This window comes from Hippocampus bargibanti, linkage group LG11, assembly GCF_051943395.1.
Source record: "Hippocampus bargibanti isolate YZ-2025 linkage group LG11, ASM5194339v1, whole genome shotgun sequence".
Classification (NCBI taxonomy): Eukaryota; Metazoa; Chordata; class Actinopteri; order Syngnathiformes; family Syngnathidae; genus Hippocampus; species Hippocampus bargibanti.
This window is the reverse complement of record NC_142744.1, coordinates 9655248-9680000: the sequence shown is the minus strand read 5'-3', so window position 1 is coordinate 9680000 and position 24753 is coordinate 9655248. Positions and strand designations below refer to the sequence as shown.

General features: G+C 40.7%; 1 protein-coding gene across 3 annotated transcripts in view; it reads left to right on the top strand.

The window, feature by feature from the left end:
• The window catches only part of atp6v1h (ATPase H+ transporting V1 subunit H), a 24839-nt gene extending 2735 nt beyond the window's left edge, over positions 1–22104 (top strand). For 2 of the 3 annotated variants that reach the window (XM_089008117.1, XM_089008118.1), the window contains 10 exons: positions 1363–1476; positions 3620–3724; positions 4636–4695; positions 6732–6829; positions 9471–9663; positions 14817–14995; positions 15123–15248; positions 18034–18135; positions 18211–18324; positions 21841–22104. In XM_089008117.1, the coding sequence (XP_088864243.1) occupies positions 1363–1476; positions 3620–3724; positions 4636–4695; positions 6732–6829; positions 9471–9663; positions 14817–14995; positions 15123–15248; positions 18034–18135; positions 18211–18324; positions 21841–21910 (1161 nt within the window). In that variant the 3' untranslated portion in view covers positions 21911–22104. The remainder of the gene's footprint in view (positions 1–1362; positions 1477–3619; positions 3725–4635; positions 4696–6731; positions 6830–9470; positions 9664–14816; positions 14996–15122; positions 15249–18033; positions 18136–18210; positions 18325–21840) is intronic. The other variant, XM_089008119.1, reaches the window with a different exon arrangement.
• Positions 22105–24753: the final 2649 nt, after the last annotated feature.

The following is a 24753-nucleotide window of genomic DNA, read 5'->3' as shown; positions in this document are numbered from 1 at the left end:
TATTGGTGTTTTTCATTTAACTAAAAATATCAGCCTGCCTGATTTGGGTATTTTAGATGCTATAAAACGTTTTTCTGATGTCAGTGGGAAACAAATAAAATGGTGCCGGTTGTCCTTCAAATGTAGTGTGTACAAACCTCATAGCACAGTAAGAATACTACAACCCAATTTAGTAACTGTCTTTCAAATGTGAAAAATATCCCTGATCAGTTAATAAATTTGCCTCAAGGAATATGGCGTTTACATACTATTTCGCAGATACTTGGAGGAGGAAATGGAAATAGATTAAAATAACATATGCACTGTGATTTATCAAGATTGCGTCTGTTTTTAATAAATTTTCATTGAAGGGGCAAAGTTAAAGAAATCAATATTTATTGAAAAATGGAATCACTTTCAACATTCAAAACACATTATTACATAACGAAATATTCAAGCTCAATAATACCTACTTGTGTTAAATTCCGCCAAATCATAGATGGTTTGTCCTGACTGCGCGCTCAACAAACTCTCGACTGACGCCCTCGCATTCACGCGCAAACAATACACGTGTACCGTCGCCGAGCACACAGACATAGGCTACCTGCAGTTGAAATTTGCATACTCGGCACGGCAGCCAATCAGAAGCCTGCTTCTCTCTTCCGGACTTTCGCAAGCGTTATAAAGTCGTGCAATTGCATGTCATTTTCCAAAATAGATGCACAGAACCTCAGCCCAGAAGAAAGATTCAAAAGAAGCTAACAACATATGTGACGCTACAAAACGTAAATTTACATTAAACCGTGACTGTAAAGTGTACGTGAGACTTATGAAAGGGGCTTAGTGGTTCGTAGGAAGCAATGCAAACGTTGCATTGTGCTCCACAATGACAATCGACTATTGCAGCAAAATTTACGGCCCTGCACATTTACCGTAAATTAAGCAAGGTAGCATTTGTCGTAGGTACATTGTTGATTTTAAAAAAGCTTTATTTTTGTGACAATGTTTTTAATGTGATTTGTTGTTTCATTGTTTTGTAAGTTGTGAAAAATGGGGCAGGCAACTTTTTACTTACCTTCCCTGTTGTCTGCTAACTTTTTGTCATGAGTTTCAGACACTGTTTTTACTATACTTTGGGCACGTTCGGCGGGCCGGATTAAAAAGCCTAACGGGCCGTATGTGGCCCGCGGGCCGTAGTTTGCCCATGTCTGGGCTAGACTATATATTGTTTTCGCATCTAAATGGAAATATCATCATTCAAGGCATCAAAAAGATATCAGTGACCTAAATCCAAATGAAGTGGCGTGTTTGTCCAAATGTTTCTCAACATAAACTACAGATGAGATTGAATGGGCGCTGATTAACATCTTGAATCCTCCGCAGGAGAATCATCAGAGGGTCAGCATCTTCTTCGACTATGCAAAGAAGACAAAGAACACGGCCTGGTCCTATTTCCTCCCCATGCTGAATCGCCAGGACCTCTTCACCGTCCACATGGTGAGTTCATCATTTATCTTCGATAACGAGTGCCTGCTCGGCCAGCCTTAGCCCGAAACGTCTTTATCAGCCATTTGCAGCAAATTAACCTTTAACCACCGCCCGAATCAAACCGTCGAGCCTTCCTAATCATCCGGCCCATTAATAATTTCTCACTAAACACAACCTCTTGTCAAAAACAGGCAATTAATGTGATGTTACCTTGGCAACCTTTAGAAATGGCCGAGGACCACCCAACGAGATCACAGCCTGCGCTAAGATAAAACGCCCATGGCATGCAGTCATTAGAATTGCGCACACGCTTTATTTATTGAAACTGGGATTTGCAACACCATAGCCTGTTTTGCTTAACGTAAATTTCTAGGAGGAGGTTATTATTATTATTATTACTATTATTATTAGTTGTTGTAGTAGTACTATTCTTCTTCTTCTTCTTCTTCTTCTTCTTCTTCTTCTTCTTCTTCTTCTTCTTCTTCTTCTTCTTCTTATTATTATTATTATTATTATTATTATTATTATTATTATTATTATTATTATTATAAGTTGTAGTAGTAGTAGTAGTATTCTTCTTCTTCTTATTATTATTATTCTTGTCCTTTCGGCTTTTCCCTTCAGAGGTCGCCACAGCGAATCAATGTCCTCCATCTAACCCGGTTTTGTGCATCCTCTTCTCTCACACCAGCTACCTTCATGTCCTCTTTGACCACATCCATAAACGTCCTCTTCGGTCTTCCTCTCGGTCTCCTGCTTGGCAGTTCAAGGCTCAGCATCCTTCTCCCGATATAGTCACTCTCTCTCCTCTGGACATGTCCAAACCATCTCAGTCTGGCCTCTCTGACTTTCTCTCCAAAGCCTCTAATATGAGTTGTCCCTCTAATGTACTCATTCCTGATCCTATCCAACCTGGTCACTCCCAAAGAAAACCTCAACATCTTCAGCTCTGCTACCTCCAGCTCTACTTCCTGTCTTTTCTTCAGTGGCACTGTCTCCAGTCCAAACATCATGGCTGGTCTCACCACTGTTTTATACACTTTTCCTTTCATCCGAAGAAGTGAAACCCTTCCATCACACATCACACCTGACATTTTTCTCCAGCCGCTCCAGCTTGCCTGGACACGCTTCTTCACCTCTTTTCCACACTCTCCATTAGTCTGGACAGTTGACCCCAAGTACTTAAAATCCTCCACCTTCTTTATCTCTTCTCCCTGTAGCATCACTCTTGCACTTGGATCCTTCTTATTCACACACATATATTCCGTCTTGCTGCAATGCTGATGAAACCGGCCACTCCATTCCATCAAGCCATCAACGACTATCACAAAGGTAAATAAAATGACTTTATTATACTGTACAGTTTATTTCTTTAATTATAATATCATAGCACATTTATTATACATAAAATAAGGTATATTTTATGTAGTTTTAAGGCTTAGAAAATTAGGAAGTAGAAAATTATGTTTTATGTGGACCTGGGAATGGATTATTCTCATTTTTAGGTTTCCTATGGGAAATTAATTTTTGGGACACACACTTTTCACCTTACACACTCTGGCTGGAAACCAATTAAGTTCGTAAGCCAAGGTATCACTGTAATTTTTACCTCTTTAACTCATTCAGTGCCAGACGATGTGCAAAAATGTGTCCACTCCAGTGCCAGGGTTTTTGTCATTTTCACTTAAATTGCAGGACCCACCCAATATTGCGTTTTAGGACGACATCAACATTCAACGCAGCGTACGAAACCTTAGACTCTCTTCTTTCATCAGAAAAAATATTTAATTCTTAAGTTATATGAGCCTGGAGTTATTGTCGCTCGAAATGGGGGTGGCTGTGCAAAATACAAACAAATACATTATGGTTTTATGTAGTGCTTTAACAACAGATGGACAAAAGGCAAATGCCACCTGGTGGAAGGGAAAAAAAAATCATTGCCAGAGGTCTGACCAGTGCTTTGTTGGCACCCAAGCAAAAAAAAAACTAACAAATTCAGGAATTACGATCCACGTCACACTTTTCAATTCCCGAATCAATTCGGGAATGGCAGCGAATGAGTTAAAAAAATGCTTGACTAAACATGATTTTTTTTAAATCTACTGTACATTTGTCCTCTCTCACCTATGATCTTGATCTGCGATCAACCCAGGCGGCGAGGATCATCGCCAAGTTGGCCGCGTGGGGCCGTGACCTGATGGAAGGAAGTGACCTGAACTACTATTTCAACTGGATCAAAAGCCAGCTGAGCTCACAGGTACAAAAACCGCCTTGCGTTCAATGGAGTGTGAGAAGAGGAGTAAAATAGATATTAGTAGATATTAAAAACAGGCAGGAAACAAACATTATCTCGTTTTTTAAGAAACAATCGAATAAGTCTGCAGAGGATAGTGACAATTCGTTGCAGCAAACTGATGTTAATAATTCAAATTTAGTTCGATGTATCTTTCCACTCCCAATTATTTTAGAGCTGCTGAGGCACATTGGAAATCTTCAAAGCAAAAAAAAAATGTGTTTAAGTCGACACTGGTAAGAAATATTGTGCTCAGTCTGTTATGTTTGTCTTCTCTGTAAGACCATAGATTAGAATATCAAAATAACAAAGGATTGATTGTGAAGGACGAAATCGATAAAAAGGTTTCTTCAGCTGTCATCTGTATTTCTTTGCACGGCTGAAGTAACCTTTTCATCGATGGACCACTCCTATACGGATGAGAGCGCACACAGACGTGTTAGTAACTAAAGAAAATTGAAAATGTTTGTTTATTTTATGTTTGAAGAAATTCTTTGACGTGAATTAAAGTGAATATACATGTTTTAGAACAATAGATTTTACTCAAATAATGTTTTTTCATTTGCAATTTAGAAATATCATGCTCCAATGAATTCTGGTTTATTTCAGTCAGTTTAGTGTCCTTGGGCAATCTAGTTAAATCGGGACCATCAATTTTAAAATTCCAACTGGCCCCCTTTTTTAATTTCCCAGATGCATCCCTGTTCCTGTCAGAGCTTTTGTCCTTATAGGAATCGTATTTTAGTCGGATCGGCATTGGCTGTTGATGACCATTTTCAGCTCAATTTCTTTCTCAGTTCTGCTTTCAACAGCGCGCTCGGCTCTGTGCCACCGATCCCTTCTTTTTTTTTTGGTTTGTTTTGTCGATCTCTTAGAACCTTCACGGTACAGGTCCGGAAACGATCTCAGGAACAGGAACCATTTCCCCCAGTGAAGTGAGTATGAGCGAGGCACATTAAAAAAATTCTCCCTCACGCCTCGGGACTTTCAGCTCCTCTGCATACCCTTATCTTGCTCTCTCCATCAGTGATTCCAGATTGCAGAAGTGTTGATTCTTAGTCTATGGAACCTGGTTGGGGGTGAAAGGGGCTTGTCTCTCCGTTTCGCTTGCATGATGTTTGCTGTCGCTGGTTGCTTTTAACACCGCATGCCGTAAAAAAAAGACGTTTTAAATCGTAGTAGCACTTTGCGTGACAGCAGCAGGATCCATCACTTGATTTTTATGCAAAAAACACCCCCTTTACCTCAGAATGTGCCTCTTAACCAATATTTTACAGCTGCGCAGCCTCTACTCCGCCATCTTTCTGTCCGTCTCATCTCCTGGTTTTTGCTTTTATTCACCCAATTAACTGGCGCGTCTTCTTTCTCCTCTCCTAATCTCTATCAATGTGATTTTCGCTCAAGGTGTGATGGGGACTTTCCGTCCACGCTTCCTCTCTGCATGTGCTAAGGATGAACACTGACAGACTGCATGATGACAGTGGTGGAAGTTGTTTTTTTTGTACAGCGGAACTTCTGAAATCATAAAAGCCAAATAAAAAATGGATGGAGTTACATGAGCATTCTAATTGGATTAGATTAGTCTTTATTAATCTCGCAGGGAGGAAATTTACATTTCACAGCAGCAAAGTTATCGAGGGAAGAGGAAAGGTAGAAGTAGAATAATAAGATATAGGATATGCTGTAAGGGCAGCCACTCTTGCGGCGGCATCTTGAATTCAAAACAACAACAAAATAATATGACAATGACAGTCATTCAATCTTAAAGGACAACCGACGTCTCCGGACAAGTTGTGTCCATAATTTGTAAAATGGCTTCAAATGACTTCTAATGAGCGTATTTTACAAAGATTTCACCGCATATAGCTATATTTTATGTTTTAAGACTCGCGCTGAATATTCAGAAAGTCTTGTTTTTGAGTTGGTGACGAGTCCGTACGTGACATCACGAAAGGACCGCCCCCTGACTGAAAAAAGTTGTAGCATTGTAGCAGTCCTTCCATCACGTCAATGTATTTTGCTGTACATGTTTGGTCTGAGAACCGTGTTGCACCCAAAAGCCGCCAGAAGAGGGCATCCAAGCTCCATATAAGGAATTTATCAGCCTGTGGAAGCGGAGGTGGCCACTGGAGGTCGCCATTTTGTGCCTCTTTTTTTGGGTGAGATAATTTCCCCCATGTTGCCTCAAAATGGCACATATAATTCTTTAATCGATTGCAAACATGTATGCTTTCCTCTTCAGAACTATTTGAATCATATTCATAACTGGATATGTAACAAGAAAGCATATTCTCCGATTCTGAAGCCATTGTTTTGATTCACAAGCAATGCAAGACGTCTTGGCGTGACGTCACGAACTGGGGGCGGGACTTTCTGAAAATGCCCAATTCGCAGCTCAATTTTTTGCAGATTTTGGACACTTTAAATCATTTTTATTGGTGTTTTGCATTTGAATAGAAATATCATACTGCGTGTTTTGGGTATTTTAGATGCTATAAAACGTTTTTCTGATGTCAGTTAAAAAAACAAAAAAGTGATGTCGGTTGTCCTTTAAGCACTTTTTCTGCACCCTCTTTGTTGTACAGTTCTTTATGAAAGAGGAGACCATCGAAGCGTCATTTTCACCAGTGGATCAGGGACATCATGGTGAAATGTGCACGTCTGCTACAAGCTAAATGTTGAAAGCAAACACAAAGCTGTAGTAGCCATTGACGAAAAGAGATTGTCTCACATCTCCTGTCCCACGTATATCCGCTTCAATTCAAGCCGCGACAGTTCCACATACGCATCGGCGCTCTGCATTGTTAGTTAATTTTTACCTGATGGAAGTTCCGCTGTGTTGTTTTTTTCCCTCTAATACTTGATGTCTCTGAACCTGTATTGATTTTCTAACAACAAAAAAGCTTTTCTTCAATTCACCCAACGTAGAGCCAGACGGTTAAACATTTGTTGTTTGTTCTCTTCTCTTCAGAGCTCTCAGTATGTCCAGTGTGTGGCCGGCTGCCTTCAGCTGATGCTGAGGGTCAACGAGTACAGGTTTGCCTGGGTGGAGGCGGACGGGGTGAACTGGTGAGCGATGAAGATTAACATCATAAAACCTTTATTTGATTTTATTGGCAACCTTTTTTCCTCCTGCTAATGTTAGGACATTTTTCACGCTGATGAAAGTGTAAAAAGAAATAAACCACTGTAAAATGCAAAAGGAAAACATTTCCTTGAAGATTGACAGCTGGAACAGTGATAGAGAATAGACAGAATAGAAGTTATCATATTTTAACGTGTCATGCTTAGAAGGCCCACAATGGAAGCACAGAAAATCTGGGGTCAATCTGAGGTGAACAGACACAGCCTGTTAAACTCTCATCTTCATGTAGGAGATCTGACTAAGTTACGATTTGGTAAAGTCCTTCACAGGAAGACGTCATTAGCCAGGTTACAAATCCATCAGTTTATGGAAAGGACAACAAATTAAAATGTCTATGTTCTGTTGTTTTATAGTTGTTGGTCCTTGAGACGTCCAGGGGCGTGCTATTCAAATCAAGAACACTTTGTTTTACTAACCCATCACTTAAATTTGCATACACTCTCAATAAATCCCATGATTTCCGAACTAAAAGGCACACCTGATTATAAGCCTCACCCAGTACATTTTTAAAGGACAACCGACACCTCCGGACAAGTTGCGTCCATAATTTGTAAAATCACTTCAAATGACTTCTACTGAGCGCATTTTACAAAGATTCCACCGCATATAGCGATATTTTACGTTTTAAGATTCTCACTGAATATTCATGAAGTCTTGTTTTCGAGTTGATGACGATGCCTGACGTGACATCACATTCAGAACGCCCCTGACTGACAAAGCGACACCCAATGCATTTTGGGCATTTTTTTCCATCTGAAAACACCGTTGATGCCGAAATTAGAAGGAAAACTGCATAAATAACGCAATGGTGAATCATTGTGTGTCGCACCAAGACTACCAATTGCGGTGAAACGCATAAAGTAGGTGTTAAGTTGACACAAATTCCCAGCAGACAAATCAGCCCATTGCCAACGGAGCTTGTGCGCCATCTTGTGCATTTTCTGGGACGCTACATTGGAGTCCAGATGGCTCGAATTGATACGGAAGGACTTCTTTAATCGATTGCAAACATTTATTTTTTCCTCTTCAGAACTATTTGAATCATATTCATAACTGGATGAGTAACAAGAAAGCATCTTCGCCGAATCTGAACTCTCTGAAGCCATTGTTTTGATTCTCGAGCTTGTGACGGTGTAGCCTGGCTACGAACAAGGGGGTGGGACTGAATCTTGCCATTTCTGAGCTCATTTTGTGGCGGTTTTGGGACACTTTCTCATTTTTATTGGTGTTTTGCATTTGACTAAAAATATCAGCCTGCGTGTTTTGGGTATTTTAGATGCTATAAAACGTTTTTCTGATGTAAGTTAGGAAACCAAAAAAAAAATGTGTCAGTTGTCCTTTAAAGGACAAACCATTTTGTACATACATAAATCGTACCTGCCTATAAGCCGCATGTTTGTAAAGAAAGACGGCACACAGAAAAAGTTTTCAAAGTTTTAATAATATACCTTAACTTTTGTTTCAAAACAGTGCCTGTTACGCGGTAGCAACACGACATGCATTACGGTAGTAACACGGCATGAACAAAGCTGGTAAAAACAAAACAAAACATGCTGGTAGGTACAAGTGAGACAAGGCAGCTACCCATTAGCACTCGCTGCCAGGTCTTGGTACAAAAACATACCAAGTCATTGAGACGCGGAAGAGATACGTTAGCAGACAAAAGTTGGTCTTCGCATACAGCCAGTTTTGGTAAACGATTTCTCGCCGCTGTTTATCCAAACCTCCCATTCAACTCGGAGGGCGACTTTAAATGCAGGATTCACACGCATAATTACCGTAGTCACATTAACTTGCGTCTTCCTCCGCACATAAATTCGCCATGTCTCACTCTGACCTTTCGTGCTCGAGCGTCCCATGGCGGGTGGCCGTCAGAAAAAAATGCATGAATTGGCCGCATCATTGCATAAACCGCAGGGTTGAAAAATTGTGACAAAAGTCGCAGCTTATAGTCCGGAAATTACAGTAGTTTGGGCTGCAGAAGTTGGTCATGAATGGCTACGTCCCCTGCCGGCAGTAAAAGACAATCTTCCTGTGTTTGAGCCTTTGTTCACAATGTCCGACCGAACATCTCTGACATTACTTGGGTGTCCGACCGAACATCTCTGACAAACGGTGATGATGGACAATAAACATTGCTTTCAATGTTTTTATCACTTTACTTTAGTCCAACTGTGGCAAATTCGCTTGAGTGGGCAAAACCGAGCACATTTTTTTAGAAGGTCCAGCAAGTAGCGCATGTCAAAGCACAAACCAAGCATCGATTCATCTGTCGACCTCCAGTCATCAAATATGCCGAACGTTGTTTCCGTAGCTTGATCCCAGTTCAGTTTTGCCACGGAAATAGCCGGCGGTCCCGCTGTTTCATTTGCATCCGCATCCCGAGTCCATGCGGCCCGTCTGCACATCTTGTTCCTGCTGCGTCATTAAGCGTAATGGGCCCGGGCAGCATGGATCCGCACCACCGCAGACTTTGACCCTTAAAAAAGGCTCATCAACATTTGTTTTTGTCGCTTATCCCCCCCCCCCCCCTCTCCCCCGCATTCTCTCGATGTCTCCCTCCAGCATTACGGGCGTGTTGAGCAACAAGTGCGGCTTCCAGCTTCAGTACCAGATGATCTTCTGCGTGTGGCTCCTGGCTTTTAGCCCGCAACTTTGCGAGCAGCTGCGACGCTACAACGTGGTGCCCGCACTCTCCGACATCCTCCAGGAATCTGTCAAGGAGAAAGTTACCCGGATTATTCTCGCCGCTTTCCGGGTATGTGTGGGAATCCACAACTTTTCATCTCCCAAAATGTGTGAGGAAATATACCTCAAGTATTATGCGACACTTTTGAACTTTTAACTGAAATTACTCTTTTAGATTTCGCTCCCTTTGGGCGATAAGTATTTCACGACGATTCGCTTTTGGCGAGCAAAAATCCCCCAAAGCAAGGGTGTCAAAGTAATTTTTTGCTGCGGGCTACATAGTAGTTACGGTTTCCTCTTGGGGGCCGTTATGAATTTGGAGAAGCCATTATAAAATTTAATGCCCTCCACATATTACATATAGAGCGCGCAACAAAGTAACTCATTCACTGCCATACAATGTGTCCAGGGTTTTTGTCATTGTCACTTAAATTCCAGGACCCACATAATTTAGAAAGAGTTTTAGGACTACATAAATTTGGCGTAAGAAACATCAGACTCTCTTCTTTCATCAGAAAAAAAGAGTTAATTGCCAAGTTAGATGGGTCTGGAGTAAGGTGGGTTTGAGATTGGGGCGGCTGTACAAAAGGCTAATGCTGCCCCCTCGTGGAAGGGGAAAACATTGCCAGAGGTCTGACCAGCGCTTTATCAGCACCAGCAAGAAAAAAACAATTCCCAAACAAATTCGGGAATGGCAGTGTATGAGTAACTAGTTTTCAAATTTGAAGTAATAAATAATGACTGTTATTGTGGTTTACATGAGACAATTTGAAGTTTTGGTTTGGACTTTAGCAAGCATCATGCGATTTCACAAGTTCGATTAGCTTTCACGGGCCGAATAAAATGATGTAGGCGGCCAGATTTGGCCCCTGAGCCTTGACTTTGACACCTTTGCCCTAAAGTTTTGAGAAAAAAAAAACGAAATATAGTTGTCAAACAGTTTGACTACCCCAACACAACCATTAAACAACACAAAAATAGAAATCAATGGCGTAATCACTTACTTTCCACATGCAATATGTTGTACTATATGTTCATCCATTCCCTTGAATGTCAAAAACATGACAAAAAATAATCTCAAACAGGGCTACTGTATTTTCTGGTGTATAAGGCGCACCCAAAAGCCTTCATTTTCTTTAAAAGATGATCCTGCGGCTTATATCTGAATTAATATTGAGCCAGAACAGGTCTCGCAACGACTGCTCGAAACCGACGTTTTTCATTCATTGAAGGTGCGCCTTATATATGGAAAACGTTTGAAAATACACCATTCATTGGACATGCGCCGGTGCGCCTTATACACTGGAAAATACGTGACACAATTTTTTTAAAAAAGGACAGTGATCCTGTTTTCAGTAAGATGCAAAAACAAAAAGACAAAATGAGTTTGGGGAAAAAAATGTTTACTGTATAATAAAAGAACCATTCATTTCAACCATAGTGCCTTTTTTGGAGAAGAGTTGTCGGGCAAAAATTCCACATGACCTACACGCTTTCTTCAAATGATGAAAATAGCCTTTTCCATAGAGAAAAGCAACCTAAAAACTTCCAATTGTAGATCCCGCTATAGTCTACACACTGGGTGCATTTGAACTCTATTGCTAACCAAAATGGCAGCCCCGAACAAGCCATGTCAAATGCGCGGTCCCGGTCGCAAGTCAAGGCTTTTGCACCGAGATAATGCGCCTCGATTAAAATACTGAATGTTTTGTGATAATAATTAGTTCTCGTTTCTTTCACCTAGTCGCTGCTGTTAAAAAAAAAAGGGGGGGGGGGGGCTTAACGGACTACGTTTCTTCAACACAAGGGCGTTTTAAAATAGCACCTCTCTGCTTTCACCTTATTGGCAGTACTGCCTCGTTCCCACAAAAATAATTCTCACCTGAGAAATCTCCATCACCTTGCTCGCTTCTAAATCATTTTCAATTATTTCTGTCTTTTTTTAATTTATTTTATTTTTCATTCTCATTAATGTCTGTCCACCGCATCACCCAGCTGCTCAAAAATCAGGATGCTGCACGTTGTTGATTACTGACTGAATCAAATCACGGGGTAAATAAGCAAGACGTGCGTTTTGAATTTTCAGAATGACAAAATATGCACTTATTTGCGAGCTTTGTCCGGACGACCGTATCACGCGGGGCACAAAAGCCCGTGGGATGAATAGCGTGTGATTACGTGACTGCGCCGAAGCGCGTTTTGATGACTGGATGTGAACATTCGGCGACAGCGGTGGCGCTTCCATCGTGACTTTCGATTTCCCCTTTTCAGCGATGTGCGTCCGCGGGGGAGACGCAGAGGGATGTTTGCATTATGACTGACATGCGGCGGGTCATTAAAAGCGAAGGCAGGCGGCAAATGGAGACCGAGCAGATGTTTTTCTCAGTGTGTTGTGAACAGAAGGATGGCTCATTGTGTTTGTCCCTTACAAGAAAAATTTTTTTTTTTTTTTTTGGGGGGGGGGGGGGGGGGGGGCAGCGGGAAGACACCGACGGGCACTCTGAATTCTTCCCATCCACATGCTCCTCTGCGTGTATCGCTGATTCTCCCAAATGTCCTCATTAGTGGATGAGACCGCAAGGTCCTTCCTCATCATGTCCAGACAAAAAAAACTGTCCTGCTGTTTGCTCACCGCCTTGATTCCACTCTCTTGCATCATATTCAGTCAGTAAAAAAGATCCAGTTTGATCCCATTCAATTCATTCCTTTCATAACTTTGCTGCTGTGAAATGTAAATTTCTACACTGCGAGACTAATAAAGGCAAATCCAATCCAATTCCTCTACCAAAGGTGTACTCCAGGTGTTGTTTTTCGTCATGCTACATAATGCAATGCTTGTGTTTCGTTGTCTGCTCAAAGCTACGTGGACTACTCTTTCTATGCGGGTTTCAAAACTCTCAAGTACACTTTTCAGTCAGGGTATAGTCCGAAGCAGGCTTCTGACTGGCTGCCGGTTCCGAGTATGCAAATTGACAAACGAACGTTCATTTGTCAATTTGCATACTCGGAACCGGCAGCCAGTCAGAAGCCTGCTTCGGACTATACCCTGACTGAAAAGTGTACTTGAGAGTTTTAAAAAGCAGCTTAGAAAGAGGAGTTCAGGTGACTTGTGGCAGTTTGCTTGTAGCTTTTGCTTTATTCAAAAAACAAATGGTTGATTTGAAAAAAAAGTTGCTCTTTTTTCCTTAAAAAAGTTCATTTTGACATTTTGGAATTTGTACGCCCAACGTAAAAGTTGTATTCCCTGGGCCACCAGGCAGATGCTATTTCAAACACTGGTAGATACATATGCACTTTACAGTCACAACATAGTTAACGTTTATTTATTTATTCATGTATTTGTGTATGTATTTATTTACTTATTTGATTTGAGTATTTATGTTTGTATTTATTTATTTATTCATTTATTTATTTTTCCTTGTGTTAAGTTCATACTGTCTACTTGTTATCTAATTTACATCAGATTATTTTCTGACAGACAGTGGCTTTTTTAGGTGTTCAAGTACCTGACATATTTCGGCGTGTACTTCCACCTTCGTCAGAGTGTCACGGATGTTGTTGTGACGCGCCTTTTTCAGCTGATGTTTCTATAAGGCAGGGGTCGGGAACCTTTTTGACGAAGAGAGCCATAAAAGTAAAATATTTAGAAATGTTCTTCAGCGAGAGCCACGCGCATGCGCGTGCACACACACACACACGGCCGTGCGCACGCGCCCATACAAACGCGCGCGTGCGCGCACACGCACACACATGCAAACACGCGCAGCCACTTTTCAACAAAATATCACGATGTATTATTTAAAATAACTTTGTGATAGTACTCACCGTTAACATGAATGGTTTTCCGTTCCTCGTGATTAGTAAAAATCCAGGAAAGCGATCGGAATGAAATTCAACTTGCCGGTTCAGAGGCGAAGTTACTGCTAGATAGCCTAAGTGTGGAAGCAACATACTTCTCCCAGAAGTATGTTGATGCCAACGTTAACATGGGGCTTGTTAAAATGTCACTTACATTCGACTGTTTCATCGATGGTGTTGTTTCATTGGAAATTAGAATCAGAACATTTTCTCTCCTCAAAGGCTAATGCTCCGGTGCATTCAAACTGAAGTGCACTCGTGGGGCTCATTTAAAGGGGCGTTTACCTGTTTCGACTGACGACCAGTGTCATCCAATCAAAATTGCGCTTTCCGCCAACTGCTGCCCCAACGGGAAATCAACGGCGGAAAAAAACGAGAATATGTATTTAGCTTTATCGGCGAGCCATATGCAATCATCAAAAGAGCCATATATGGCTCGCGAGCCATAGGTTCCCGACCTCTGCTATAAGTGCATGACCTACCTGTCAGATCTGAAAGGCAAGCCACGCCCCCCGCTGTCCGCTCGTCCCTCCGGGATACTGCACCAGGTGGTAGAGAGCATGTAAGCTCCCTCATCCCTGTTGATGTTCCTTGGTTCTCGCTTCCAGATTTCAATGGCCTCCCTGATCCAGCGCTTATGTTTGTTTTCTTCGGTGCGGATGACTCTGGCCTTCTCCCAGTCCATGATGTGATTCTCTCTTTTGCAGTGGTCTGTAATGGCTTATTTATGGTGTTCCTGTTGTGCTGGTTCTTTTATTGCTCTTATTTATATTGTTGCTGTCTCCTTCTCACACTCCTTCTTGTGCTCTTTTTTCCGACACATATGAGTTAATTGAACACCTAAAAAAGCCACTGTCTGTAAGAAAAGAATCATTTGTAAATTATTTGGTTATTTATTTCTGTGTATATATGTATATTTTTTTTATTATATATTTTTTATAATAATTTAATTGCGGCATGATCACTCATTGACTTTTATTCCTGTCATCCTTGCTATGATAGCGGTTTTGCTAACTTGGAAAAAAAGCTAACGGCCGTCTATACACATGTGGGTATTTGTGTATTTATTGTAGTGTATTTTCCGCACCCTAAGGCGCACCTAAAAGCTTTACATTTTTTCAAAAACTGACCATGCACCTTATAATCCTGTGTGCCTTATATATGGAAAATGTTTTGAAATATGTCATTCATTGAAGGTGCGCCTTATAATGTGGTGCGCACTATATAGTCCGGAAAATATGGTAAATATGTAGCTGCTTTGTATATGCTTCCATGTGTAAATTGCTACTATCTCACACATAATGGTATCGATGTCCGGTGTACCGATTAATTCCTGAGTTTGTTTTTTTTTTTGTCCACGGACAGAATGTCCTGGAGAAGTCATCGGAGAGGGAGACCCGCCAGGAGTACGCACTAGCTATGATCCAGTGTAAAGTCCTGAAGCAACTGGAGAACCTCGAGCAGCAAAAGTACGATGATGAGGACATCACCGAGGACATCAAGTTTCTGCTGGAGAGACTCGGGGAAAGCGTGCAGGATCTCAGGTGCCCCGTTGACTCGTTTTTACCCGATATCCTGCCAATGTGAAATGTTCAATTTCGTTGCAAATCGTCGTTGCATGATCTCTCCTTTCGTAATGTTAAAATATTTGCATATTTATGCCAATAACAGCTCGTTTGACGAATACAGCTCCGAACTCAAATCGGGCCGCCTGGAATGGAGCCCGGTGCACAAGTCTGAAAAGTTCTGGCGGGAGAATGCCGTTCGCCTCAATGAGAAGAATTATGAGCTGCTCAAGTAAGACCGAATGCACCCCCTGAACCTTTTTGTATTTTTTCTCCCACCCCCTTACCTGCGACTGTTTGAAACACAAGAGAGCCAATTTCTGAAAATAGCCCCTCATCAACAATTAGCCGTAGAGTGCTATGCCTTCTCATGCATCCATTTGCTGCAGTGCTTCTTCTCTGCGGCTCTTGCAGATGATCTGGAGCCCATTCCAGCTGACATTGTTTGCTTTTATTTCTGTGCATGTTCGAAAGAAATAGTTGCCCCGTTTGTGTACGGTATGTTCAAAGACCTTTTTTTGACACTGTGTGCGGAATTATTAGGCAAGTTGTATTTTTGAGGAGTAATTGTATTATTGAATAAATACTATATTCTCAATCAACTCAAAAGACTGATAAATATCAAAAATGAATATTTTTGGAAGTTGGAGTTGGGCTTTTTTAGTTTTGGCTATCTTAGCAGGATATATGTGTGTCGGTAACTATGACTAGGCAAATAAAAAACAAATATATACCCATCTCACGTATTTATTTTTGCCATGAAAACCAATATAATAACTCCAAATTTACAAATAAACATTCAAAAACAAATCAGTGACCGATATAGCCACCTTTCTTCACAAGGACACTCAAAAGCCTCATCATCCATGAATTCTGTCAGCTTTGTGATCTGTTCAGCATCATCATTGCGTGCCGCAGCAACCAGAGCCTCCCAGACACTGGTCATAGACATGTACTGTATTCCCTCCTTGTAGATCATTCTCACATTTCATCGGGTATCGTAGGTTCTCTATGGGGTTCAGATCAGGTGAACAATGGGGCCACCCCATTCTTATTTCACATTTTCGACCCTTACTGGCCAGCCACGCTGTGGGATATTTTGAGTCATGTGATGGAGCATTTTCCTGCATGAAAATCATGTTTTCTTGAAAGATGACGACTACTTGTACCACCGCTTAAAGCAGGTGTCTTCCATTAACTGGTAGTAGGACTGGGAGTTTTTTGTATTTACACTGTATTTATAAGCGCCTTTTGACTCCATCCTTAACCTGAAAATCAAGACTCACTCTAATTTCTTCAGTCCATAATAATAATAATAATACATGTTATTTATAAGCGCCTTTCAAAACTCTCAAGGTCATTTTACTGTCACTGGATAAGTTTTACTGTGGGTGAGCAGCGGTAGCCACACGCACCAGTGTTCACTCAACCTGGAAGTAACTCAAATATATAGAAAGCTAGCTCGCTAATAATAGCTATCTATCTAGCTAGCTAATATTAGCTAGCTAGCTATATAGCTAATAGCTAACTAGCTAGCCAGATAATAGATAGCAAATAGATAGCTAGCTAGGCAGCTAGCTAGATAGATATAGATATAGATAAAATCTTGTGATATTTCTTGCCATTTTATTTTGTGTCTCTTATTCAGCGGTGGTCGTTTTTCCAGCCTTCCTTACCTTAGCCAAGTTCCTGAGTATTGCACACCTTGTACTTTTTGATACTAAAATATGGCAGAACTGGTGGCAAATGGCATCTTGGCAGTTTCTCTCTTGATTTTCCTAAATTCTTGGGAAGTTACTCTGCGCCATATTTTTCCAAGGATTGATTGATTGTGTTATCCCGCCTCAAAAGCTTGGCATTTTGAAGGCTGCTGCATCCCTCTGCAGGACATCTCACAATTTTAAGACATTTGACGGACTTTTTAGAGTCCATTCTGACCCATTTTGCCAAAGGAAAGGAAGTTGCCTAATAAATATGCACACCTGATATAGGGTGTTGGTTTCATTCGACCTTCTCATTACATCATTTCGTATACTTAATTGGTAGTACGTCTGTGTAAGCTCTCAGTCGTACAGGAGTGGTCCATCGATGAAAAGGTTTCTTCAGCCGTCATCTGTACTTCTTTGAAAGTGTCGGATGTTTCGCTTCTTATCCAAGAAACTTTGTCAGCAAACTAAAGTCTTACTGGTAGTTAAGGCCCTATATATATATCCCTACTGTCCAGACATGGCGGTGCCGGACTCTGCTATGATAGGTCCCTGCTCTCAGGTTGGGGGAAGCAGAGTACTACTCCCTGCAGCCCCACTGATAGTTCCTATTGTTCTGACTAACAACTGGCCTGATTGCCCCACTTCGACAGGTATCACCTCATCAGTATTACTAATCCTATGTTACCAAGCAGGCTATTGTATGATCGATCCAAATTGAACCTCACCCTACCAAACCGGTTTAATGAAGGATTTAGTTATTTTAGGAAAATCCCTTCTTTTACTCCCCTTTCAAACCATCTATGTTCTTTCGCTAAGATTTTAACCTCATTGTCGTCAAATGAGTGGTTGCCAGCTTTTAGGTGCATATTTACTGCCGATTGAGGCCCACTAGTATTATCTATTTGGTATATATGTCTATTATTAATTGGTAGTAGACTTTCAAGCCTCGACAGCTTGGAGAAGGAAAACATGCATAAAATGGATGATGTGGTCAAAATACTTAATTGCTTCATAATTCTGCGTACAGTATAGTTGGCAGGCCACTTCCTGCTTCATGGAGTGGAAGAAACAATATTTTGTACTACTCGACTCTTTATCCAGATTCTGACTAAAATTTAATGACCTCTCACTTGGTACGTGCAAGCAAATCTCCCGTGTTTTGTGGAGATGAGTTTTGACCAAGTATCATTTTAATATTGCCCTGTGGTATAAAGCACAGCAACGTATCGGCGCGGTTTGACAACGTGTCTGTCACATTTGTCTGCGGGAGAAAATTGAACCCCAGTGCTGGTTTTTCTCCCCATACAGGATCTTAACCAGGCTCCTGGAAGTATCCGATGATCCTCAAGTCATAGCGGTGGCGGCCCACGACGTGGGCGAGTACGTGCGGCACTACCCACGCGGCAAACGGTAAGACGTTGTTGACTTTAGCCTTCCTTCCCGTCTAGTGGCCTCACCTTTTTTTCCCCCTCTCTTGCCTTTCAGGGTGATTGAGCAGCTGGGTGGGAAGCAGCTAGTGATGAATCACATGCACCATGAGGACCAGCTTGTGCGCTACAACGCCCTGCTGGCTGTGCAGAAGCTCATGGTCCATAACTGGTATGTACAATAACACACTGACAGCCATTCGGGGTTTACTGACGTCAGTCGATCTATTCCGGATTTGCGCCTTCTTGACAGCAGAAGACTGATAAATCCCAGCTCATACCTTTGCTATGTCATGATTAAGTTTTGTGGCTTTTGCAGATCTTTTTTTATTGCTGATCATTGTCTATATCGGACCATTGTGCAGTTATTCTATTTCATTAAATCATTCCATCCTTCTGATTTAAAAATGAACGCAATGACTCAAAACTATTCACGGTAAAAGTCGGTGGGCACGATGTACACGTTACACAATTAATGTGATCATTCCTTTCACCGGTTTGTCATGATAATGGCCGCCACCTTGAAAAATGGAACGAATACCGAGGTTTAAAATAGCCTTTTGATATCCAGACCTCCGCCGTTGCCCATAAAAATAAAGTTACCCCCCCCCCCCCCCCCCACCGCAACGGAAATGAGCCGCCGCTGCTGCCGCTGCTTTGCTTTGCGTTTCAACGTCTTACCGGTGGACCACCGAAGCTCATCCCTTCGTTTATTTGTCTGCACAAAGGAAAACATGGTCTTGGTCCAAGGTCAGATCGTTTGCAGTCACTTGCAAAATGATAAATAAAGAGATTTCTTTTTTCAAATTCCGAAACACTTGTGTCACTTGCCGTATGACACTTGTGTCATACAGTGGAATGTTTTTTTTAATCACGCAGCTCTACTCTTTTTTTTTTTTTTCCAACGTGCCTTATTTTTCTAACTGTTTTTAATGTGATTTTTGAGACACTTTTTTAACTCATTCACTGCCAGACCATGTGCAAAAATTTGTCCAGGGTTTTTGTCATTGTCACTCCAATTTCAGGACTCACAGTATATTGAGTTTTAGGAGTACATAAACATTCACTGCAATGTAAGAAACCTTAGATTCTCTTCTTTCATCAGAAAAAAAGGTTATTTCCTAAATAAGATGGGTCTGGAGTTATATGAGCTTGAAAAGAGGGCGGCTGTACAAAAGGCAAATGCTGGAAGGGAAAAACATTGCCAGTGGCCTGACCGAAGCTTCAAACGCACCCCCTCGCAAGAAAAAACAAAACCCGAAAAAATTCAGGAATGACACTCCACGTCATGCTTTTCAATTCCTGAATACATTCGGGGATGGCAGTGAATGAGTTAATCACTGCCAGCTACAATTATTGTCACCTCACTGTGTCCTGAGTAGAAGATTCTACATTGAAATTTGTAGCTGGTCCTCCAATCTTTGAACAGGCAAAAAAAATGGATGGGCTCTTCACTTTATTTGCTTTATCAGGCACAGAGTGGCGTCGCCTCTCACCGTGCAAAGTCGATCGGCAAGCCGATCGAAGATTTCAAGGACTTAAGCTGCCTCTTCTTTCTGGAGGATTGCTTTGTTTTGAGATTCAGGACTTAGGCGTCGGTTGTGGCAATATGTATCTGTGTCCCTGAAGATCTTCTTTCCAAAGTCCCAGAGAGAGATGCATTTATTTGCTCTGGGTGACGTCTTTTGGAGAAATAAGGAATGCCATTGTAACTTGGTTTCCTTCATGTTAGTTCTTGTTTTTTTTTTTTTTTTGAGACTCTTGTACCCCTGAAGTCATTGGAACACACTAGGTCTGAAAAAGTCAATCAAAAAATTCTCCCTCCCCGATTGATAGATTACATGATTACAGATGAAATTACTGTCCTCTCGGACCCAGCGTCCAAGGCACTTTTAATGACTTTGACAACATAATAAACACGAACGAATAAATAAATAAACAAATACATGAAGAAACGAATACGGTAAATAAATATATACCTAAATAAATACATGAATAAATGAATGCACAATTTCATGAATACATGGATGAATGAATGAATTAATACATACATTAATACATGAATGAATAATTAAATACACAACTACATGAATAACATGGACGAATGAATGAATGAATTAATTAATAAATACATTAATACATGAATAATTAAATACACAAATACATGAATACATGAACGAATGAATGAATGAATAAATAAATAAATAAATACATGAATGAATGAATGAATGAATGAATGAATGAATGAATGAATGAATTGGAGAGACACAAAAAATAAACAGCTGCGGCGACAATATGATTCCCCTTGTTTGTCAAGAAAATCCTATGAGAACATCAGAGCTTCCTTTGGGGTTTATTTAAAAAAAATGACCGCTCATTGTTGAAGTAATTTTTCAGTTTCGCTGCATGCCATTGAAAACCCGTACAGTGTCGGGGGGAACATACAAACCGGACTTGTCATTTGCAAAAGTTCTTTCACGCACGGTGGGGGGCCAGTCCCCATTTCCTCTCCCTATGTCTCAGGAAGTATCCGAACCATAATGAGGGGTTGGATAGAGGCCAATAAATGCCAGATCATCCAGAGCAGAGACATTACCCCAACCTCGGCTTTCTTGAGGGTCGCTTGAGACATTTGATATTTCTCGTGGCGGCGAGGTGAATGTCGTGGAGCCACTCATGCAAATGTTACTCGCTATATAAGAACAGACTAAAAGTGAGTCAAAAATTGCATAAAGTTCGACACCTGGTGACTGGCGGATACGTTCAAATAGCTAGGATGCATTTCTAAAATGAACAATGGCAAACTTAGAATGTCCAGAATTGTATTTATTGTTAAATAACAGAAATAGGAATAATGTTAATATGTCTGTGTAGGCTCTAAGTCGTACAGGACTTGTCCATCGAGGAAAAGCCGTCATCTGTACGTGTTTGAAGGTGTTGGACATTTCGCTCCTCATACAAAGAGCTTTGTCAGCGAACTACAAGTTGTGGTGGTAACTCTGGCCCTATATATATCCCTAATGCTCTGATAGGGATATATATATATATATATATATATATATATATATATATATATATATATATATATATATATATATATATATATATATATATATATATATATTCCAGTTCGCTGACAGGTGTCAAAGTTTATGCAATTTTTGAGAGCTGACTCCCTTTTGTTCTCTTCTTATATATAGTGAGTAAAATTTGAATGAGTGGCTCCATGACATTCATCCGAAGAGCTTCGTCAGCAAACTAAAGTTGTGCTGGTAACTCTGGCCCTATACCCCTAATGCTCTGATAGGTCCCCATTATTGATATGTATCGGTAAACAAGAGAAATAGAAATCATGTTTAATGCGTCTGTGTCGGCTCTCAGTCGTACAGGAGTGGGCTTCAGCAACCCCCGCCACCCTAATGAGGAATAAGCGGTACGGAAAATGAGATGAGATGATATATATATATATATATATATATATATATATATATATATATATATATATATATATATATATATATATATATATATGTGTGTGTGTGTGTGTGTGTGTGTGTGTGTGTGTGTGTGTGTGTGTGTGTGTGTGTGTGTGTGTGTGTGTGTGTGTGTGTGTGCTGGCACGTCATGCAAACGAAATTCATCGACAATGTTGATGCTGGTTGCTAATTGGATGGCTTGTGTCTCTCAGGGAGTACCTCGGCAGGCAGCTGCAGTCCGGCGACCAGCAACAGGCTCCGGCTGTGGCGGCTCGAAGCTGAATTGTCCTTGTGTGCTCGTGCGTATGTACGTTCTTATATGTTCTCTATTTAATGACTCACAAGATGAAGCAAGGCATCATTCCGAACTCTTGTGTTGTGAAATGTCTGTGATTAAATGTATAAAACGTTCAGTCTTCCCTTATAGATGTCTGATTTTCCCCACCCTCCTTCAATAAAGGCCATGAAGGACACCACTTCTGTGTGCCTCAATGCTTCCATTGTCCGCACTTGAGCTGTTGCTATGGCGACAGGAGGGGTGTTACCTTTTAAGGTGAATGAATTTCCTCAGTCGTCTTAGATTGATTTAACTGCATTTCGAGTGTTGAGTATAGTAGGGGGTTGTGAAATTCTCTACCCGCCATCTTTATCATGCAATAATCTGAGCAATGAATCGGCAAGAAGGCAGCCTTTGGGTAAAAATGTCAACATCGTCTTTTGTCTAAAAAAAAAATATCCAAACTCTGTGGCCACCCAATCTGTCCCAAATTCAAACTTAGTCAAAGTCCCCATATTGGAAATCAATGCAACCTTGAGATAATGTTGTACACTGACCTGCATATTCATTTGAATGGACAGAAAATCACCTATACAGTAAAGTCTCGTTATATCGATATTCAAGGGAGTCCGAAAAAATATCGATATAACCGGGACTATCGATATATCCGACCCTGTTTGCATGTAATTTTCTCCGTGCTTGCATAGAAATAGTATCGATATAACCGGGACTATCGATATATCCGATATCGATATAACGAGACTTTACTGTATTTATAATTGTATTTTATTTATTGCATTCTATTTGTGATTGTATTTTATTTATTATAGTACCTATGCTTGTCTGTGACTGTAAAGTGTCCTTGAGAGCTTTGACAGGCGCTTAAAATGTAATGTAATTATGATTATTATTAATCCTTGGATAAGATGGTAGATCAGAAATCAAAACTTACTCAGAAGACTTTTAACTCATTCACTGCCATTCACGAATTTATCCGGGAATTGAAAGTATGACTTAGAGCGGCATTCTTCAATTTGTTCGGTTTATTTTTTCCATGCTTGGGTGCCGATAAAACGCTGGCCATGGCCTCTGGCAATGTTTTTTTTTCTCTTTTTCACAAGGGGGCAGTATATCCCTTTTTTCCACGTTAGCACTTTATTCCAGCTTCAGCTATTGCTAAAGAGCCATATATATATATATATATATATATATATATATATATATATATATATATATATATATATATATATATATATATATATATATATATATATTGCATTTGCCTTTTGTACAGCCGTCCCCATTTCAAACTCAGATAACTTCAGACCCATATAATTTAGGAATTAACGATTTGTTGTGATGAAAGAAGAGAGTCTAAGGTTTCTAACACTGTATTGTATGTTTGCCTGTATGTAGTCCTAAAACTCAATATTCTGTTGGTCCTGGAATTCGAGTGACAATTTAAAAAACCCTGGCACTGGAGTAGACACATTTTGCGCATGTCTGGAAGTGAATATTCATGCTAGGCATTTAAAGGATAACCACCACCATTTTTGTTTCCTAACTGACACCAGAAAAACGTTTTCTAGCTTCTAAAACACCCCCCCCAAAAAAAATGCGAATACCCATCTCCAGAAATGGAGTCAAAATAACAAACATCGGATTCATGCCACAAAACTGTTCAGAAGAGGGATGTTAAGACTTTGAGGAAAAGTACCATAACAGGAATTTAAATCCGCACACCCAATGACGGAGGCCCATTTCGTCTTGTGTGGAATTCATTAAAAGTTTCACTTTAAAATGTCACTTCAAATGCATACAAAAAAAAGTTATTTCTCATGTTGCAATTTAAAAAAAAAAAGTTTTGGAAAGGTTAGCGTTGGTGTTGCATGACGAGATGCGAGCCAAACGTGTGTGGAAAGCCAATATAATAATCAAATATCGGCTTGTATTTTGAAGGTCACCAGGGAGGAGGTCTCAAAGTCTCACGCCTTTCATTTCCGAGTAAAAAAAAACAAACTGGCAGCTAATAACGTTGAAAGCTTCACTCTTTACATCCCCAATCATTACGTGAAAGTTGTTGACCCGACTTGCACATTTTTCCCGGCGCGAGCGATCATGCAGCCGTTTTGGAGGAGGGTCCTTGATTTGCAAAAGCATACTTGAGATTCAATCGCTGTGTGGTGTCAATGAACTCAACTCGCTGACCAATAAGTAGCACTTTAGCATAACTAATCTTCAAGATGGCTATTCCCAGTTGACGTTGACTATCAAATACAGTGAAACCTCGATTTACGAACCCCTTGGCTTGCGAACTTTTTGGTTTACGAATGTTACATTTATGAAAAATTTACCTTGGCATACAAACTATTTTTCGGGATACACACGGAGCTGCCACAATGAGTGATGTGTCGTTCGCGAACGAGAAAATGGTGGCCACTGTTTTTGTCCTCTATTCCCCGCCCCCAGTCTTCGGTTAAAGCCATGTGATTGGTCAAGAACGCAGCAGTGGGGTGAGGGGGGTTAAACATTAAAGAGACAGGCCGACAGAGTGAGAGTGAGAAAACACACACACACGAAAGGGAGATGACATAAAAAAACAGAAGTGAAATACTGAGAAAATGGATAGAAAACAGTGAAATTTGGACCCATTTCAACTTCAAAAGCAGAGTGTAGACTGCAAGGTTAAAATATCCCATCAATCAGGCTCCACAAATAACCCGCACAAGTCATCTGTGTACTTGATGCAAAAAGCTATCAACCCAGCTAAACAGATCACAATTGATGAAGAACTAGATACAATTATCACAGAGAAAGCACCTACAAAGGATCATTCCTCAAGACGGTG